The sequence below is a fragment of the Carcharodon carcharias genome, chromosome 19 (assembly GCF_017639515.1).
Source record: "Carcharodon carcharias isolate sCarCar2 chromosome 19, sCarCar2.pri, whole genome shotgun sequence".
Lineage (NCBI taxonomy): Eukaryota > Metazoa > Chordata > Chondrichthyes > Lamniformes > Lamnidae > Carcharodon > Carcharodon carcharias.
In genome coordinates, this window is record NC_054485.1 from 58533777 (window position 1) to 58554718 (window position 20942).

At 41.3% G+C, this 20942-nt stretch overlaps 1 protein-coding gene across 1 annotated transcript in view; it reads left to right on the forward strand.

Annotated features, from left to right (window-relative positions):
• Positions 1-19750, forward strand: part of LOC121291542 (stromal membrane-associated protein 2-like) — a 52244-nt gene extending 32494 nt beyond the window's left edge. The window contains exons 7-10 of the mRNA XM_041212893.1: positions 985-1112; positions 2098-2248; positions 11225-11523; positions 14223-19750. Coding sequence (XP_041068827.1) covers positions 985-1112; positions 2098-2248; positions 11225-11523; positions 14223-14357 — 713 coding nt within the window. The 3' untranslated portion in view covers positions 14358-19750. The remainder of the gene's footprint in view (positions 1-984; positions 1113-2097; positions 2249-11224; positions 11524-14222) is intronic.
• The last annotated feature ends 1192 nt before the right edge of the window (positions 19751-20942 follow it).

Below are 20942 nucleotides of genomic sequence, written 5' to 3' on the forward strand. Positions count from 1 at the left end.
AATGCTCATGCTAAATATTCTTAGGACAATAATATACTGCAACCTGGTTTCTGGCCTCTTTCTCTAGTCAGTCCTGGTGCTGGCCATGCTAAGCTCTGTGTCTCTTTATTTTCCCCTGCATTTATTACACATTTTCAAGAAGTTAGTGCAAAGTTCTTTTAAGAGCCAAAATACTATACTTAGCGTTTCAACATAGAAACTTATACTGTTTGTTTAAGGGAAGTGGGATACACAATAGACGTGACACCACAGGCACACCAAATGCTTGATCATCACCTGGTTAGGTTAACTTAAAGGGAAACTAGAAAGAAAGATTTGTCTTTATATAGCACCTTTCACAACCACCAGATGTCTCAAAGTGCTTTCCATTCAATTAAATACTTTTGAAGTCTAGCCACTGTTATAATGCAGCAAACATGGCAGGCAATTTGCACACAGCAAACTCCAGTAGTGTGATAGTGACCAAATAATCTGTTTTTGTGATGATGGTTGAAGATTAAATATAGCCAGGGGAATAATGCCATGAGATCTTTTACTCCAACCTCAGAGGACAGTTTAATGCCTCATCCAAAAGATAGCACTTACGATAATGTAGCACTTTCTCAGTACTGCATTGGAGTTTCAGCCTTGATTGTGGCGTCCAAGTCCTGGAGTGGGATTTGAACTCTCAGCCTCCTGACTGAGGCGAGAATGCTACCAACTGAGCCTGGACTGATGCCTGAAAACCATAACTGTTCGGAACAGTGCCAAGGTCAATCTGGTAGATTGGTACATTTTATAAAATTGTGAGCTTGCCTTGCTTTAATTTGCACAATGGTAACTGTGTACCTTTCCATGTTTTCTTTTAATTCCAAGCTAGCTAATGCTCTCTCTTTTGTGCCTTGTATGAACTTTGTTCTGTGGTTTTGCTTGAGTAAAATTTGCCCTGTCAAGGCATTTCAGTCCAGAAGCTGGTATTCTGAAACCTCTTATGTTTTTTCCAAGATGCTCCTGCAGTAGCTCCTGCCTCCAATGGGACCTGTAATCTAAACACAGCACCAGCCAGTGACCTGGATCTCTTTGGACCCATGGTGTCCAACCCGCTGCCTGATTCCAGCCCTTTCCCAAACACGGTGTGTATTAAGATTTTGCAAATACAAAACTGGGTGCTACATCCTTGTATACTGGATGATATTTGTTGGACAAATTGCAGATTGATTCAAGACTTGCAATTAGGGGTTCTGGGCCAGCATGTGGGAGCTACTCAGCCACAACGGAGATGCATCACTCCATTGTTCAATCTTCCAGTGCCCTTAGATTTTATCTAGATCCCCTTGTTACATAAGACAGCCCCTTCATTAATGTTGGCAGTTAACAAGCTCAAGTTTGTTGAGAACGTGGGTGAGGAGATTACTGAAGGCAGGTGGTGTAGAGTTCGCTGAATTTAAAAACAAAGTGCTGTAGCTGTTTGGGGAAATCCCAGTATCTGAAAAAGGAAAGACTAATTGATGCTTTGGGCAGATATCTCTATTTATCTCCAACAACTTCTTTATTTCAACATTCCATTTTTACTCACGATCTCTACCAGCTATTAAAACAAGGGCAGCAGATGCATGGGAACACTACCACCAGCAAGTTCCTCTCCAAGCCACATATCATACTGACCGGAACTATATTGCCATTCCTTCACTGTCAAAATCATCAAACTCCCTCCCTAACAGCACAGTGGGCACACCTACACCATATGGACTGCTGCAGTTCAAGAAGGCGGCTCACCATCACCTTTTTGAGAACAATTAGAGATGGGCAACAAATGCTGGCCTTGCCATTGGCGCCCACATCAAAAGAATAGAAAAATAAAATGCCACTTTGTGTGTGTGTGTATGTGTGTGCTTGCGTGTATGTGTGCGTGTAAGTGACAGAGATGCAGTGCCTTATGTGTTATCGATGTGACAAGTGACAGTGTTCCACCCATTCTAGTGAATGCTTTTGCCCACATAGCTAAGATAGGGAGTTTGAATGTAAGCAAAGTAATTCTGTCACTGACAGTAACATGTAGAGGAAAGTCTTCAATAAGTGTGATTAAAAGCTTCGTTGTGTTAACATTTTGTTTCTCAGGCTTTGGCTTCCACTCCACAGGAAGGAGCTGAAAACTTGAACCTCTTCGCTGAACCCAACCTGAAACTAGAGGATTCTGGAAAAAAGCAACTTTCGAAGGACTCCATTCTATCACTTTATGGGTCACAGACTCCCCAAGTACCTACTCAAGGTAAATGACCAAATTTCAGGTTAGAGAGAAATGCTCTGGCCCTGATGTTTTCAGAGAGTGAGCACAGGCTCAAAGGAGAAACCCGTTATCATTTTGTTCTTCAGTGCCAGCCAGATTGAGAGACTAGTGATTTCTGGGCAGGAAAGCCAATAGCCTGAAGCCGCAACTGGAGACCCGCAATCAGAAGAGATTGGGACTTGGTGGTGTGGGCCATGGTTGGCTGATCGCAGAAGCGATCGGAGTTTGCTGAATGCTTGTTTAATGGTAGGTTGGGGCAATCTTGCTCCAACAGGCTTACAAAAATATACTCTGTAAAGTCACTTGCCTTCTGGAGCTGGCATTCCTGCCTCCCATCCACTGTCTGTTTTCCCAATCCCTGGGAAAACGTGCAGCAATTTGTAAATTGAAATCAGACTCTCAACAGCCTGACTTAAACATTATAACATAGTGTTACACCTTTCCAAGATATACAGCTCAAAATCTGCAGCTGTAAAAATGAGAGGGGAGACTTTTTTTCTCCAATTTAAGTTTTTTAGCCCTCTCCGGACCATTGTTGGGTGGTTAATATCAATCCCAAAGTCTTGATGCCCAAGCCTATATATCTACGTAACCCAGAATTCTGGCAATTCTTTCACCAGTTACTCCTTTTACATAATGAAAATATGCTCCCTTCCTGGACTATATCTGGGATGGAACTTAAAACTGAGTGCTGACAGAGTTTGACAGAACTGCCTGAACACCGAGAGAAACTCCCATACTCTTCCACAAATAATCACCCAATTGGGAAGATTGGTCTCGGTTTAACACCTTGTCTAAATGTCAGCACCTCTTAACAGTAGATCTCTCCGTATTCCACTGGAGTGATGATCTAGATTATACATTCAATGGAGTGGAGTTTGAACTCGGACTCAGAAGTGAGAGCGCTACCAACTGAGGCATGACCAACACCATTGAAATCAAAATACCAGATCATATATGGTTGATTAAACTGCAAATCACTTTTATTTTAATATAAATTTCTGAAGATGAAGGGCAAAGCAGCACTTAACCTCTGTGATGACTGAGGTATTTACAAATTAATGAAATGTCACAAGCATTTGAAATCTTAATCCTTGACTGAGTCCTTGATAAGTGTAGCGCAGGCACGTTAGCTCCATGGAAATCTGTCTCTGTATGAGATGTGAAGTTAAATGGTGAGAGCAAGTGCACTAAAGAACTTGCAAAAGCTTCCAGTGTACCAATCAGACCGAGGGCCCTCTGACCATGGCTTGTCATGATAAGCAGTAGCTGTGAAGAAATCTCCTTCCTAAAAGCTGGCAATTATTAATTATTCCTGTTGCCTGGGTTGATTGGAAGTGGCACTACTGCAGTACCTTGAAACAGATACTACTGAAGTATTTTCCAGGCACCTTCTTTAATGGCTTTGGTAATTATACCTCTCCCATCCCTATACATTATTGTGCATTCACTCCATCCACGGTCTTGAGGCATGGAGAAAACCACGGGAAACATTGCTTGATTTTAAGATCCCCAATCATTAACGCTGATAAAATTCATACAAAAAGATATCATCTGGAAATATTTTATAACCAAGCACTTTATAATCAGTCCCCACATTTGCAGTTATTCTTGGGCTATAACTGAAGCAGACATTCTGAATTAACTAAAGAAACTCAAAACAAGGCTATAAAACACTAGGTAGAAATGAGTGACAAAATGTATGTGCACTGTTCTCCTAGACCTGACTCCTGCTGGTCCCCCATTCCCTCAAAAATTTAGGCAGATAATTGAAATTTATATTGCATTTACCAAATGTTAAATAAACTAACAAACATATACGTTATTCTAGAATGCTTTGTTTGATCATTTTTCCCCCTTTTGCCCCAATAACAGGGCTGAAATCAGTAAATTTCCATACAGATGTGAAAATTCACATCCATCCCAGGGAAAAGCATGCTTCTATTTACAATTCTCTCCTGCTTATCACACTCTCTCTAGTGCTTTGTATATCCACTGATAATCTTAGCAGAGTTTTATTGGTAAACTTGAACTGTGATGGCAGTTACTGGGTTGAATGGCACAACCTCCTTAACATCTCTGCCCCACAGTGTGCTGCGATGTGAGCTGTAGCAGGTTGAGGGATGTTAATTTGATATAAGAATCACAGGATAAAGGTTTTGTTATAGTGAGCAGTCACTGTGCCATTGGCCAAATGATGATTAGATGCAACAGCTTGTCTGTCTGTGCTTAAGAATGCTGTTCCTCCTTAATTATAAAAGGGGTTCATTTAGAATCATAGAAATGTGCAGTACAGAAGGAGGCTGTTCGACCTGTCGTGCTTGTATTGTTTCTTTGAAAGAGCAGATGTGCTCAGTCTCTCACTCCCACTTTTCGTCTGTAAACCTGCAAGTTCCTCATCTCAAGCACTTGTCCAAACTCCCTTTTGAAATTATTTATGGAGTCAGCTTCCATCATCTTTTCAGTTAGTGTTCCAGATCCAGACAGCTCTCTAAGCAAATATGTTTCTCGTCATCTCCCCTCTAGATGTTTTGCTAATGGTTTCAAATTCATTGAATAGTTTTTCCCTGTCCATTCTCATCAAAACATCCCATCATCTGAAAACCTCTATTCAGTCACCTCTTAACCTCTCTGTTCCAAGGAGGACTGTCCTAAGCTTTCCTACCTCTACTCATGACTGAAGCTCCTCCTCTCTAGTAAAATCCTGGCAAACTTCTCCATACTGTTTCTAAGGCATTTACATCTTTCCTGATGTATGCACGAGTTGCCCACGATAACCTTGCTGAGGCCTAGCTAATGACGTACAAAAGATTTCTGGTATATTCTCTTTGTTTATAGGAACAAGAGTAGGCCATTTGGCCTGTCGAGCCTGCTCTGCCATTCAATTAGATCATGGCTGATCATCTACCTCAACACCACATTCCCACGCTATTTCCAGATCCCTTGATGTCATTAGTCTCCAGAAATTTATCAAATTTTGTTTTGAACATGCTCAATGATTGAGCTTCCACAGTCCTCTGGGGTAGAGAATTCCAAAGATTCACCACCCTTTAAGTGAAGGAATTCCTCTTCATCTCAGGTCTGCCCCTTATTCTGAGATTATGTCTCCTGGTTTTAGATTCATTAGCCAGGGGAAACATCTACATCCACCCTATCATGCCCTGTAAGAATTTTGTAAGTTTCAATGAGGCTGCCCCTCATTCTTCGAAACTCTAGGGAGTACAGACCCAGTCTCCCCAAGCTCTCCTCATAAGACAACCCCGCCATCCCAGGGATTAATCTGGTGAATCTCCATTGCATTCCCTCTATGGCAAGCATATCCCTCCTTAGATAGCAAGACCAAAACTGTGCACAATACTCCAGGTGAAGTCCCACCAAGGCTCTACACAATTGCAGCAAGACATCGTTACTCCTGTACTCAAATCCCCTTGCGATGAAGGCCAACGTACCGTTCACCTTCCTAATTGTATGTGCCTGATAACTATTAGTGACTCATGAACAAGGTTCCTTTGGGCACCTGCACTTCCCAACCTCTTGATATTTAAGTAATATTCTGCCTTTCTGTTTTTTCTGCCAAAGTGAGTAGCTTCACACTTATTCGCATTATATTCTATCTGCCATGTTCTAGCCCATTCACCTAGCCCATCCAAGTCCTCTTGAAGCCTCTCCACATCCTCCTCACAACTTACATTCCCACCCATCAGCAAATTTGGAAATATTACAAGTGGTCCCCACATCCAAATCATTCATATAGATTGTGAACATCTGTGGACCTAGCACTGAATCTTGTGGTACTGGACTAGTAACAGCCTGCCATCCTGAGAATGACCCATTTATTCCTATTCTCCGCTTTCTGTTTGTTAACCAATTCTCAACCCATACTAGTATGTTTTCCCCAATCCCATGCGCTCTAATTTTATTTACTAACCTCCTGTGTGGGATTTTATCAAAAGCCTTCTGAAAATCCAAATACACAAACATCCACTTGTTCTCCTTTATCAATGATACAAGTAATATCAAGTTTGTCAAACATGATTTCCCTTTCATAAATCCATAAATCTGCCCAATTTTACCTTTTTTTAAATGTCCAGTTATCATATCCTTTATAGTATATTATAACATTTTCCCTACTACTGACGTCAAACTAACAGAACTGTATTTCTCCATGCCTCCTCTTCCTCCCTCCTTAAATAGTGGGGTTATATTTGGTACTTTCCAATCCACAGAAACCTTTCCAGAACCTAAAAAACTTTGAAAGAAAACCATCAATGCATCCATTATCTCCTGAGCCACCTTCTTCAACACTTTGGGATGAAGCTCATCTGATCTGGGGATTTATCAACCTTCAATCCAGTTAACATTTCAAGTACTACCTCTTTACTAATTTATTTTGGTTCCTCAGTTTCACAAGTTCCTTGGTCGCCTAGTATATCTGGGAGATTTTCTGTATCTTCTTTCATCAAGTAACTGTTTAATTTCTCCGCCATTTCCCTGTTCTCCACTATAAATTCTCCAGTCCCCACCTGTAATAGGATCACATTTATCCTAGCTAATCTTTTCCTTTTCATGTATCTAAAGAAGCTTTTACAGTCTGCCTTTATGTCACGTGTTAATTTACATTCATATTCTCTTTTCTCTTTCTTAATCAATTTCTTGCTCCTCCTTTATTGGGTTCTAAATGTCTCCCAATCCTCAGCCTAACCACTTTTTCTGGCATCCTTATAAATCATTTTCTTTAAGGTAATGCAATCTTTAACTTATTTTATTAACTACAGTTGATTTACCTTTCCCTTTGGGTGTTTGTGCCTTAGTCTACAACAGATATACATTCCTCTATGTAGTATTTCTACTAGCCATTGCCTGTCTACTGCCAAATCTTTTAGTGTATTTTCCTAATCCACCGTAGCCAACTTGCCCCACATACCTTAATAAGTTCCTTTCCTCAGATTTAAGACCCTAGTTTCAGAATGAACTATATCACATTCAAACTTAATGCAAAATTCTATCATATTATGGTCAATATTTCCCAAAGGCTCCTTTACAACAGGGTTATTAATTCATCCTTTCTTACTACACAGCACTAAATCCAAAATCTCGATCCCTAGTTGGCTCCTCAACGTACTGCTCCAGAAACCCATCTCATACACATTCCAGGAATTCCTCCTCCAGAGCATTAGTGCTGATTTGGTTAACCCGGTCTGTGTGTAAAGTGAAGTTGCCCATTATTATTGCATTACCCACATTACATGCATCTTTAATTTCCTGACTTATACTGTGCTTAACATTAGCACAACAGTTTGGTGGACTATAAGCAACTCCCACCAATATTTGCTGTCCCTTGTTTCTTAGCTCCAAACAGACTGATTCTACAGCTTGATCGTCCAATCTAAGATCCTCTCTTACTAAAGTACAGATCTCGTCCCTTATTAAAAGTGCAACTCCATCTCCTTTTCCTTTTTGCATATCCTTGCTAAATGCCAAATATCCTTGGATATTCAGTTCCCATCTTGACCACCTTGTAGCCACGTCTCCATTATGATAATTAAATCATACCCATTTATCTCAATTCAAATCATCAACCTGTTTGTGAATGCTATGTGCATTCAGATAGAATGCCTTTAATTTGCTTTTTTAAATTATTCTCTATTCTGATCCTATTTCATGCTTGCCTTTGCTTTGTCTGTCTTCTATTTTTGCTTTCTATTTTTCTACTTCCCTCTACCAATTTTGTTTTCCTCAAATCTGAGCTCCCTCTCAGGTCCCCTTTCCCCCTGCCAATCTAGTTTAAACCCACCCCAACAACACTAGCGAACCTCCCTGTGAGGTTGTTAGTCTCGGTCCTGCTAAGATGAAGCCTGTCCACCTTGTACAGGTCCCACCTGCCTCAGAACCAGCCCCCAGTGCCTCAGAAATCTGATGCCCTTCCTTCTATACCAGTTCTTCAGCCACGTGTTCGATCGCTCTATTCTCCTATTTCTTTGCTCAGTAGCACGTGGGACTGGAGGTAATCCTGAAATTACTGCTTTTCAATCTCCTTCTTAGCTCCCTCAAATCTGCTTTCAGGACCTCATCCCCCTTCCTATCTAAGTCATTGATACCAACATGGACCAGAACCTCTGGCTGTTCACCCGCCACCAGAATCATGTCCTGCAGCTGCTCTGTGACATCCTTGACCCTGACACCAAGGAGGCAACATACCATCCTGGAGTCATGTCTGTGGCTACAGAAATGCCTGTCTGTTCCTCTAACTAATGAATCTCTCATCATTATTGCTTTTCACCTCTTCTTCCTCCTCTCCTGTACAGCTGAGCTGCCACGAACTTGGCTCTGACTGCACTCCTTCGAGGAACCAACACCATCACCAGTATCCAAAATGGAAAATTAGTTAATGAGTGGGACCTCAGGGAACTCCTGCACTACTTGCCTGGTTCTCTTGGACTGCCTGGTGATCATCCATTCACTTTCTGCCTCCATGCTCCTAACTTGTGGTGTGACTACCTTTCTGAATGTGCTATCCACATAGCTCTCAGGTTGCGGATGCATCACAGTCACCCCAGCGACTGCTCGAGTCCCAAAACCCGGAACTCAAGTTTCTGCAACTGGTAACACTTCCTGCACATGTGGTTGTCTAGGTCACCAGTAGCGTCCACAACTTCCCACATACTACAGGACATGCTTTCCACACGATCAAGCTGCCTTGCCATGCCTTAACTTTACTTCTCTTACATTAACTTTATTTTACATTGGTTTACTTATGAGTTTTACTTTTCCTTAACTTAATAAAACTTACAACTATTGATAAACCGTACTAGTACTAATAAATCCGACTAATAACACATTTTACGAGTTGCAATAAGCCTTACTTAAAGCACTACTTTCCCCCATGCACCGAATTCCTACATGAACCTAATTCGCTACTCATTCTGTCTCTGTCTCACTCAGCCATAATCTCCTGTCTCCTCGTGTGACCCTTATTACTTTTTATTCCTTTGTTTAAAAATTCAGGTCATCCATATGTTCTTTTTAACCACCTTAATTTGCCGTTTCACCTTTAATGATTTGGACATCTTTTCAATATTGTGCCATTTATAATCACTAACTCCTGCTGCCAACTAGAAGCCACACTGGGCCCATACCACCACCGCTGGTGCATGTAGCATATTTTCCCACCAAGATGGTGGGTGCATGCTGTTTTGCTCCCAGGGGCCAGTTTAATACTGTAAAAAAAAAGTAGCACTTCAATTGCTAAATTATATTTTTATTTTAATTTATTGGATACAAGTTGTGAATTGTATGTGAACAATTTGGAAAGGCTTCGTGCAGCATTTCCTACACAGCTAGTTAGCTCAGTTGGTAGAAAATGGAACTCTTAAACCCACACTCCTGGTTTTGAGACCTAGATTGGGTCATCAATTGTTTTCTTAAATATTTTATTCAAAATACATTTTGATTGATTTTTATTCAATTTTTTTTTATTAAGTGTCCTTAAATTAAATATTACAATTAATTCTCCAGTTTCTGAGCTCATTGAAGTTGGAAATCTTATTTACTAAAATGACTTGATTGTATATCTTCATAATTTACTGAATCGTCAGACATATGTTTTACAGATGAACCAGTTGATAAATGATAGGTAAACTGGATACAAGACCTTGTAATTCCACAGACCTAAACATGCATAACTTAAATTTTATTGCAGGCAACTACACTGACACTGTATCTGTGCATGTGCAGGAAGTGCTCCCCCTCATGTTGCGGCACAAATAAATGCAGCCATTTATAATATATTCTCTTCCCGCATTAGTCCTCCCAAAGTATATTACCTCACGCTCCTCTACATGGAGCTCCTTCTGCCATACTTCTACCCATTTCCCAATCCTGTCTATATCATCCTGTAGCTCATAACTATCACCATTGCTAATACTTGGTAACTTGCGAGAGTAATTTGTTAGGACATGAGCGCCACTAGCAAGGTGGGTATTATTGCCCTGAGAAGGTGGCAGTGGACCTTCTCTGTGAACGCCAGCAGATAGCAGGTTGGTACAACTGAGTGGCTTTCCAGGTCTCTTCAGAGGGCAGTTAAAAGTTAGCCACATATAGGTCAGATTGGAAAGCAGATTTCCTTCCCTAAAGGATATTAATGAACCAGTTAAATTTTATGACAATCATGGTGACTTTCACTGATACTTTAATTTTATTCTTCTAAAATCTAAATTTAAATTTCAAAGTGCCATAGTGGGATTTAAATTCCGGTTCAATGAATTACTGGTCCAAACCTCTTGAATTACTAGCTCATTAGCATAACAGTACGTTCCCAAATCTGACAAAGTGTTTCAAATATTGTCTGTTAAGCAATTTTCACAAGGTGAGCTTTCTGATATTAACGGCTCCATTTGTTTGCTGATCCTATCCATTCCATGTACCTCAGTCAGTTTATTGCCTTGAGCCCAAGTTGGTCCCGAGTGGTGTTCAACACATGGAGGGCCCTTACCATTCTTTTTTTGGTAAAGAAAGCTCTCTTCCAGTGTTCATCAAAGCAGTGCACTTTTGGAACACTAGAAACTTGTGAACAAAATAAAAGCTGGAAATGAGTATAAGGTTTGTCAGTGTCTGAAGGAATAAGGAAAGTTAACATATTAGCTGGGATCCTGCAGTTACATAAAGGGGCACTGAGCTACTAGTCCCACCTTAATCAATAAGCTGCCTTTCTCTTCCAGATGCTTTGCCTTTCCATTATTTTCCATTTTAACATGATCTCTAGCATTTGCAAACTTTGCTTTCAGCTACATCCTCACGTGCTCTTATTGCCCACCACACGTTTTGTGTATTTGAAGAGTCGTGGTGTGTTTTGTTCGATGATTTTGCAAATGTGTTCCTTTTAATCCTGCATGTTGGAAGGTGGTTAAGAACAACTGATTTAGAAGGTGAATGAGTTACTGTTTCCTCTATGTTTAACAGGGACAATGTTCATGGCCTCTACACAGGTGCCCTATGCTCCCTGTGTGCCATCTGGCTATGCAAATTTCCCACCTATGGGTGGCGCAGTGACACCGACCAGTGGCATGATGAGTAACGTGGGGCAATTGATGGGCCCAGTGGCACTGCCAGGAGGTTTCATGGGAGGCATGCAAGCTGGAGTAATGGGCATGCCTAGTGGGATGATGGCACAGCAGGGCACCTATGTGGGTGGATTGGCCATGCCTCAGCCAGTATATGGAGTCCAGCAGGCACAGCAGCTGCAGTGGAACATCACACAGGTAAGCAGCATTCCTGCCTGCTCTTTAGTGTCTTAGCACAATATTCTCACTTCAATCAAGCATATGGTAACCCGGGCAAACCTGCTTCAATGAGCTCCTCCAGGATGTTGTGCAAGAGGGGATTGCAACTCTCAGTCCCTTGTCCAACCATAAACCACGATGGGGGGGCAATATTCCTCTAAGCTTTCTTTACACACGGCCTAATTATTTCAATGTATGTTACCTTTACATTTTTTGGCTATGGACACATAGTATCTCAACGGGAAAATTCTGTGAACATTATGAGCAGTACCTGCACACTTGCTCTGAGGCCATGCATATGAACATAGGAGTTAGGAGCAGGAGTAGACCTTCGGCCCCTCGAGCCTGCTCCCCCATTCAATAAGATCATGGTTGATCTGAATGTAACCTCAACTCCACATTCCTGCCTACCCCGATAACTTTCGCCCCCTTGCTTATCAAGAATCTATCTAGCTCTACCTTAAAAATATTCAAAGACTCTGCTTCCACTGTCTTTTCGTGAAGAGAGTTCCAAAGACTCAGAACCTCCTGAGAGAGAAAAATTCTCATCTCTGTCTTAAATAGTCAACCCCTTATTTTTAAACCATGACCCCTATTCTAGATTCTCCCACAGGAGGAAACATCCTTTTCACATCCACCCTGTCAAGACCCCACAGGATCTTGAGTGTTTCAATCAAGTCGCCTCTTACTCTTCTAAACTCCAGTGGATACAAGCCTAGTCTGTTCAACCTTTCCTCATAAGACAACCCACCCATTCCTGGTATTAGTCTAGTAAACCTTCTCTGAACTGCTTCCAGCATATTTACATTTTTCCTTAAATAAGACCAATACTATACACAATACTCCAGATGTCTCTCAAATGCCCTGCATAACTGAAGCATAACCTCTCTACTTTTGTATTCAATTCCCCTCGCAATAAACAATAACACTCTATTAGCTTTACTAATTACTTGCTGCACCTGCATACTAACCTTTTGCTCAATTGTGCAGCTCAGAGAGAACATTGTTGGGTTGCTGTTCTTCTCCATTAAAATGTCGTTCTGAAAGCTGAGCTTGTCACAGTTTCTCCATGTGGGTTTTGCTGGCAAGGCTGCCATTTATTATCCCTCCACAGTTGTCCTGAGAAGGTGGTGGTGGGCTGCCGCCTTACTTTGATATGACTGAGTGACTTGCTGAACCACTTTAGAGAACAATGAAGAGCCGACCACATTGGCGTGGTCTACATAGGCCAGATCAGACAAAGACTGTAGTGAAATAAAAACAGAAAATGCTGGAAAAACTCAGCAGGGCTGACAGCATCTGTGGAGAGAACTGAATTTAATTTTTCAAACTGCTGTGGTCTGTGTCCCATAACATTACACTGACGAACAGTTTTTGCAACCATACCTTCATTCCCAATCTCAACATCTAGAATTCAAATTGAAGCAGAATTTACTCAATCGCCACCTGACATGAAATACAAAGCAAGCTGTCTGTGCCTATGCTGCTCTGGCCATCCCTTCTATGTTGCCTGCTTAAATATTACCGATGAGGAGCAAAGCACCATCTGTCTGCTTGTGGCCTCCTCCACCTAGCAACAGGCTACAGGTTATGTCTAAGAGACGCACTCGCAAGATCACAGATTAAAAAAGATTTAAGTTAAGGGGTAATTTAGTTGTCTGTACTTTCACTTTAAAAGTCTGTTATTTCTAGTGACGTCTGTCTGTGCTGAGATATTTGGATACCTTGTTTGAGTCATTCTGTTGCTTGATGTTGGGTCATGTGGTCACCACTGACTAATCAGATCCATGCATTCAATTTCACAACAACATTCAAGTGGAGATGCATCTGATTTGGAGCGTGCAATGACATGAAAAGTGAGAGTGAGTGACTATCCTATAATGGTGGGTATGTCATGGCTTAGCCCAGCCTGCCCTCTCCCAGGCAGTTTCCAGCAAGGATCAGGTGCATAAGCCCTGCCTCAACCCCCATCCCCCAGTCTAAGAGTTGTATCCCACCCTCTGAAAAAAGAACCAGCAAGGGGATAAGATTTTTGTTTTACACAGTGAATTTATAGGATCGTAAACTAATGATCTGAAAGAAAGGGTGACAAATTCAGTAGTAACTATCGATAGGATATTGGATAAATACCTGAATGGTACATATAAATTTGTAGGGCTTTGAGAAATGAGCAGTGGAATAGGCCCAATTGGATAGCTTTTAAAGAGCCAGCACAGGCATGATGGGCTGAAGGGCCTCCCATGCTATAAAATTCTATGATCCAGATCCAGTGCCAGCTGAGATCGGTTGTCAGAGAATGGGCCCAGAGATTGGGCTTGACACCTTCTGGTTCGAATGATTATACACTGGATATGAGCTGATCTTGTGCAGAAATCCACTGATGTCTTTAACTTAAAAAGGATTCTGATATTCTGCTCCTTTAGCCAGGTAGCAGCTGGGACAATTCCACAGATTGGTAGTTCAGCTCCCCATCAAAGATCAGATCTGAAGTTACCAATTTGACATGCTTCTCTACCATCAGTTCTATCCCTTATATTGGCAATTACTTGTTTGACTCTATCTCCTGATTTAAAACAATTCGACCTCTACTTCAGTTCATTTGTAGAAGCGGTCTGGTTGGGTAGAGACCCTGTGTAAAATGATTATATTCAGTGCTGCAATTGTCTTTTTGTTTTCAGATGACTCAGCAGATGGTGGGAATGAATTTTTATGGCGCCAATGGAATGGTGAATTATGGACAATCATCAGTTCCCATGGGAGCGGGAGCTGCTCCCCTCGCTAGTCAATCCCTCGGCACCCAAATGTGGAAATAGCCAGAACGGAAGTAAACAGGAAACAGCAATTGCTGCATGTTTCAAAACCACGTGGAAGACATTTTGGCTTCTCTATTCCAGCCAGTTTGCAGTGTGTGATCTCAACTCCATTTTGCCTATAGATCCTACACAGACTTGGCAAGAACTTCACCATCAAAACAGCAACCATCGTTACCAAAGCAATTTCTAATACAAATATTTTTTTTCCCAAAGAAGGATTCTTTGGGAGCCTGATTCCTTCAAAGGAAGAGTGTGGGCAGGGTGTGTGATCCTGAACTTTGTGCTTGGTGCAGCTTTGGCCACTTGCTTCTGTTTAAATTTCTTTGCCATTTGTTTTGTGACAATAGCAGCACATGGCAGGCTGCCTTGTTTCTAGTGCTGATTTGGAATTGATAAGATCAGGCTCTGTGAGTAAATGATCAGGAGAGCTGTTCAGCTTTGGAAAGAGTGGCAGTAACACAGGAAAATGATAATTGCACATGTCCAGTTTATCAGCCCTGAGCCTCCCTGCACAGCACGGAAGTGTATGAACTGAAGCATGCATGTTCCTCCATTTGACAGGGGCCTTCACCTGGGTCAGGAGCCTTCAGTAAATACCCACTTCTTAAGCTATCTTATTGGGTTAATTGTTTTGCTGATAACTCTTAAATAACTGGTGTTGCTGTTTACAGTAGTTTATATAGTGCTGCTAATTTTTTTTACAACAGTTGCTGTTCTTCTGTTGTTTGGCACTGGCACTGAAACTGCAACAACTGGCTTGGGATTTAGTTGCAGAACAGCAAATTCTGGTTGGAGGAATGAGGCAGCACAAGTGAGATGGAGAACTCTGTTATTCCAAAACTTGTGTATCACAGTATCAAGAACAAGGCATAAAACGGGTTAACTGAGACCTGCCCCTCTACCTCTCTCAGGGTGAGATGTCGTACACAGTGCACCAACCAGCCAGCTTCATTACCTAAGTAATCATATTCCAACACAAAAGTGTACTGTTTTTAAGCTCCAAACAAAGTTGTTTTTAAATCAGTTCAATGCACTTGGTATGAAAGACCAGAGGGATAAAGGAGGTAGATCGGAGGCGAGAGATGAATGAGTGTTTGAGACTGGTATTCGTGAGCTGTGTGCAAGGTTTCACACAGATCAAAGTGAGAACGGAGTGGGATAAGGTCCACTTTCAGCACTGGTCAACCTTTTATATATAGTAGAGTTGAAGAATTAAGTCTTTGATCTCATTCGGCTCTTTGCTTTCTGACAGTTTATAACCACTGTTCCTTCTATCTTGTATTGTGGCTGAGGACATAGCAGACTTGGGGCAGTCTTTGTGTGATGTACACCTTAAAGCCATGTTTCTCCTTGTATCAATACTGGGGCAGATTATAGATTCTCTGTTGCCACATTGGTGTACTTGAGTCCGGATTGACACATACAAAACATACTTGAATAATGAACACCTGGTATTACATGTGGCAGAAGGAAAATGCTGCGTTGGCTGCAGGAGCTGCAGCTGCTGGTTTTTCCGGAAGTAGCTCATTTCTGTTCCTTCCTTCCTCCCTACATTGCCCCCTGCACCCCCCTCCCCCCGCCCTCCCCCACACTCCCCTCAGCCTGTCTGTGAGTGAAGTGTTAGGCCACAAATAAACACCAATCTCTGAGTCTGATTGTGCAAAAGAAGTAGGAGGCCTTTGAATTGATACTGTGAAATAACCGGAAGCAGAGTATTGGGAGTAAAGTTATGCACATCTACTGTGCTAGTGCCTGATCACCGTCTGCAGCCCGTGGGTATGGAGAGTGCCCTTTGATTACTACCTTAGTAAGAGAGCAACTGGACATATCACTAAAAAGGGTTTTAATGTCTTGTGTCTGATTTTTATTTTCTGAGGAGCTGGGGGAAGAGAATTCCTCTTGCACTTGCCAACTACATGGCTGCTTTAACTAGCTTTCAAAACTGGTGTGTGGGGGGGATGATGCTGCTATGTAAAGGGTTAAGATCCACTTCAGTACTTCTCATAGGATTTTTCAAGCATCGATGGCCTAATTAGATTTGGGGCACATGGTCACATGTACAATTTTAGAAAAACAGATTTTTGCTGGGTCATTTCACTGAAGAGGGAATTCTAAAAATGTAACATTTTTAACTGATAGGAGATTGGCCTGTACCACGGTGTAGTTAAGGTTCTAAATAGTTCAGATCAGTTGTCTAAGCAAAAATTCAACTGATGAGCTGGCAGTGACTGACAGGTGCAGCTTGGTTTTGGATTTTTAATGTTTTTTATCAGTTAAGAGAAATATTGACCTGCTAAGGCAGTTGGATAAACTCTTGCAGCCTGGTATAGTCAGACGGTATAATCGTATCTAACCATGTGATCCTAAAGGGTAACAAGTGATTTGAATCAGAGAAGCAGCCACAGAATGCAATGGCTCCTATGGTGCTGGCCCCAATAATTAGGACTGCACAAAATTATAGTCAATTCCACGTGGCCTGACATTAAATGTGATGTTTTGGGTTTTCACTAAATCTGGCAAGGTTTCAGGTGTTGTTTCCCTTACCCAGTCTGAATAGTTGCCTGCTAACAGGAAACATGTCTCTATTAAAGGGAAAGTGATATGAATTTGTTGGAAAAAACCTATGTAAATCTTGGATTAGTAGCTTGTGTCTTTTCAAAACATGACTAGAGATTAGCTTTTGCTTTTTTTTTTGCTTCTAATTTCTGTTAAATTAGCTTCTTCAACCTGTAAAGTTTGGACTCAACACTGCTGCAGGAGAATTATTGAAAATGACTTACCCAGAGTTACCCAGAGGAGTGAGATTAAAGTTGTTTGCTCTTTTCACCAATTATTTTCACTGCAATTATGAGTCCTGTTTAAATTGCTGAGGAAAATGAGTCGAATTGAATTTAAGATAAAATAAACTATTTGGGGTGAGAATGACTAGAGATTAAATGCATATATTTAAATCAGTTATGAGAATCTCCTCATTTGAAGCTGGAATATGGAGTGGCAACCAGCACAGATGCCAAAACACAAACCTCAGTCTGTCTGACAGTGAGCATTGCAGGTTTGACTTGCTGCAGTACATGGCAGGGAATGTGGTGCTTGCTGTTATATGGGTCTGACACTGAAGGGAGGTGTCATAGAGGAAACACTCCTGTACTCAAATCAGTTGTTCCTCTGTAGGAGCCTGCACATTAAAAAGGGAAATTAGAGAGCAAGAGTTTGTAGCTAATGATTGCCGTGATGTGCCAGAGACTGATTTTGTATGTAATCCTTGTGAGCATAAACTGTGGGATCACATATAATCTAAAACTGCTTAGAATCATACTTTGGACAAGGAGCAGAGGGTACAATTTTCATGAGCGGAAGGATAGACACATTATCAACAATTCTCTACTCTGTGTTTATAGATATTCGCCAGTTCTGTTCAAGGAGGAAACATTTCAGGTTCAAAGAAAATGTATTAAAAGGCAAGTATCCGTAGTACAAGACACACACTCTGAGCTGTGACTGTGAAAACTGTTTAAGGAGTGCAACATTCCTCTTGCACTGAGGTTACAGTATAAATATAAATCCACTTCTTCCCACATTTCCACAACTAATTCTCCAGACTCAGATAGTGCCTCTATCTGCTCTTAGTGCTGTAATACTAATATTTTGGTGGTAGGTGATCTGATTTCACAGAAGTCACTGTTTACTGTCTTTCAAATTGATATTTTCCCTACCTGCTTTTAGTTCAGCAGCACTTGTGAAGTGTCATGAATCTGTATAATTGCACTGGATTTCCCAACTCCATAGTAGGCTGATGTGTGGGGAAAGTGATCTGCATGTGGTTGATCTGTTTCTCTCCGTCACCTCTGCCCCCTCTACTTCATGCTCCACACCGATAGCTAGTCCTCCACCAGCTGCGCCCCACTGGCTGATAGAAACCAGGGTCCAGACTATCCTGTGTTCACTGGAGTGAGCAGGTGGGCTGAGCTCACTGTTCCATCTGTAGTTTAAAGGTGCATTTGAACTGCATACAAATTTCAAAATCCAGAGCTGCTTTTATATTAATGAATCATTTGAATCCAGGACACTGGTTCTCCTGAATTTTCTGCTGGGAATTAACAGTGTAAATACTAGAGTGATCGACAGAGATTGGTGTCCCCATAATCTGGATTGAAAAGGCATCAATATAGAAGTAGTTAGAGTTTTTGTACTTCCCCATTAATGACTGAATGTTAGCTTGTATGCACGATGAAACTGGGCAGGGGAATTAAGTTCCCTGTTTTCAGGGTACAGGTGATGTTCATAAGAGGTCCTGAATGAAGTTTTAATTTGTTTATTTATGCATATACAAATATATTAATATAAATCTGATTTATGCTATTTTTATGAGGCTGTTTTGTTTATAAAGAAGTTACTATATATAAAACAGTGTTGCAAAAAATTAATACCTTTCACATATCTTGGGAAGGCCAGCTTATGTGTGACCATTGGAGGCTGTAGTTTAACACTGGTCTTCAGTGCATAACTGAGACATTGCACCAAGTCAGTAAACGGAAGTTGTGTTTTAGCTAAAGAAAGATGGTGTTAGATAGAGCTCAGGGGGTAAAGGGCATGGTTTTATTTTCTTGTAAACTTTGGCACATATTCACATGTTTATATGACTGGATTTTAGCCTTGTGCTAGATTGGAAATAGGAAGTTATTTTTAGAATACACAGAAGCTATTTTTTCAGTGCTCTCTTCTTTTTCTGATTGCTGTTCCGTGGGGTTCCCTGTTCACCAGGTTCAAGAATGTTTTGGTTTCTGGCAATGTTTGTTCTCGAGGTCTGCTCACTCAAATGGTTTGCTGAATTGGGTCAGAGATTGGGTTTGCAGGGGTCATGGATCAACTGAAGTGCAAGACCGAGCGATATCTTGAACTGCTGTGCTGCTTTCATTTCAGCCACACCATCACTCAGCTCCTAACTCCCATTGTCACGCAGTGCTTCATCTGCAGTCGATTCTGAATCTTTATTAAACTCGAATGTTATTCCTGTGCAGTAGCACTCATCCAGGGACATTTTAATCTTTTAGCAATGTTTGTTTACTGAACTGCCTGGGACCAACTCAACATTCTTTGTGAGGCAAAATGATGCTTTATGTTTTCCCCCTCTTACCCCACCTCCCCAACCTGCCGGCCTCACTTCACAAATTTATGTGAAAACTCGCTATGCTATAGTGCACAATTTAATTCACTGGTGTAAGCATGCCAGCAATGGAGTAACTTATCTGTGAATGTGTTTCCATATTCTGGTTTTCTGCTTCCAGCTCTGTCCTGTAAAATATATATAAATAAATATATTCTCATTGTAATATAAAGCTTGTGGGGAAATGGAAAATAAAGATTTTATTAAAGTTTTACTTTGTATACTGAAAGGACCTGTGTTCTAGTTTGAAGTCTTTAGCGTCACTCATTCCATGTGTAGACATGTTCTACCCTAATTCTGTAACCTTTTTTTCTACCTGTCCCTTCATGTATGCACAAGCTCCTAGAATGACCCACATGTAGCCTGGGGTTTGGAATGTAGTTATGACTTTGACTTGTTCTTTAAAACTGCTACTCAGGTATGCCTTAGATGTGCTCCCTCTGATATGGACTGAGATTGCTGCAGGCCAATTCTTGTTGCTGCTGTTGGGGTGTGGCTGGGTGGGGTAAGGGGGCAGTTGCGCCCTGATTAATGATGCTTGCCTTTCCTTTAGGTAAGGCCATCTCAAGGCAATGACTGTGGTTGTGATTTCATAATTCGAAAAGTGTGACATCTAATTATGACAGTTTTGTGCATTTTCCAGTCTCATACTTGAGGCAAATTTATTCCAAGAAAATTTATTAATCATAAGATCTGCATATAAACCAATTTTTGGAAGCCAGTTCTTTGGAATCACAATATACTGGAACTCGCCCCTTGCTGAAAAAAGCCAGCCCTTTGTGAAGGAATCGGAATTCCCCCTAAGATCGTAAGGTCATAAAAAATAAAAGCAGGAGTAGGCCATTTGGCCCCTTGAACCTGCTCTGCCATTCAATAAGATCATGGCTAATCCAATTGTGGCCTTAACTCCACATTTCTTACTGCCCACCAAAACAGATTGTGTCCATACTCCTTTATCAGTCAAAAATTTGTCCAACTCAGCCATGAGTATATTCAATGACCCAGTCCTCACTGCTCTATGGGGAAGACTAACAACCCTTGGAGATGAGGAGGAATTTCTTCTCTCAATCACCTTATTTTGAAACTGCCTCCTTGTTCTACATTCCTGCATGAGGAGGAAAAACCCTCTCAGCATCTACTCTATCAAGCCCCCTCAGAATTTTGACTGTTTCAATAAGATCACCTCACATTCTTCTACACTCCGGTGAGTTATGGACTCAATCTGTTCAACTGCTTCATCCCAGGAATCAGCCAATGAACCTTTGAACTGCTTCCAATGCAAATATGTCCTTTCTGTTCCTCCGGTTGACCAAAACTACACAGTGCTCCAAGTGTGGTCTCATCAATGCCACGTACAGTTGTAGCAGGATTTCCCTACTTTTATATTCCATCACTCTTGCCATAAAGGCCAACATTGTGTT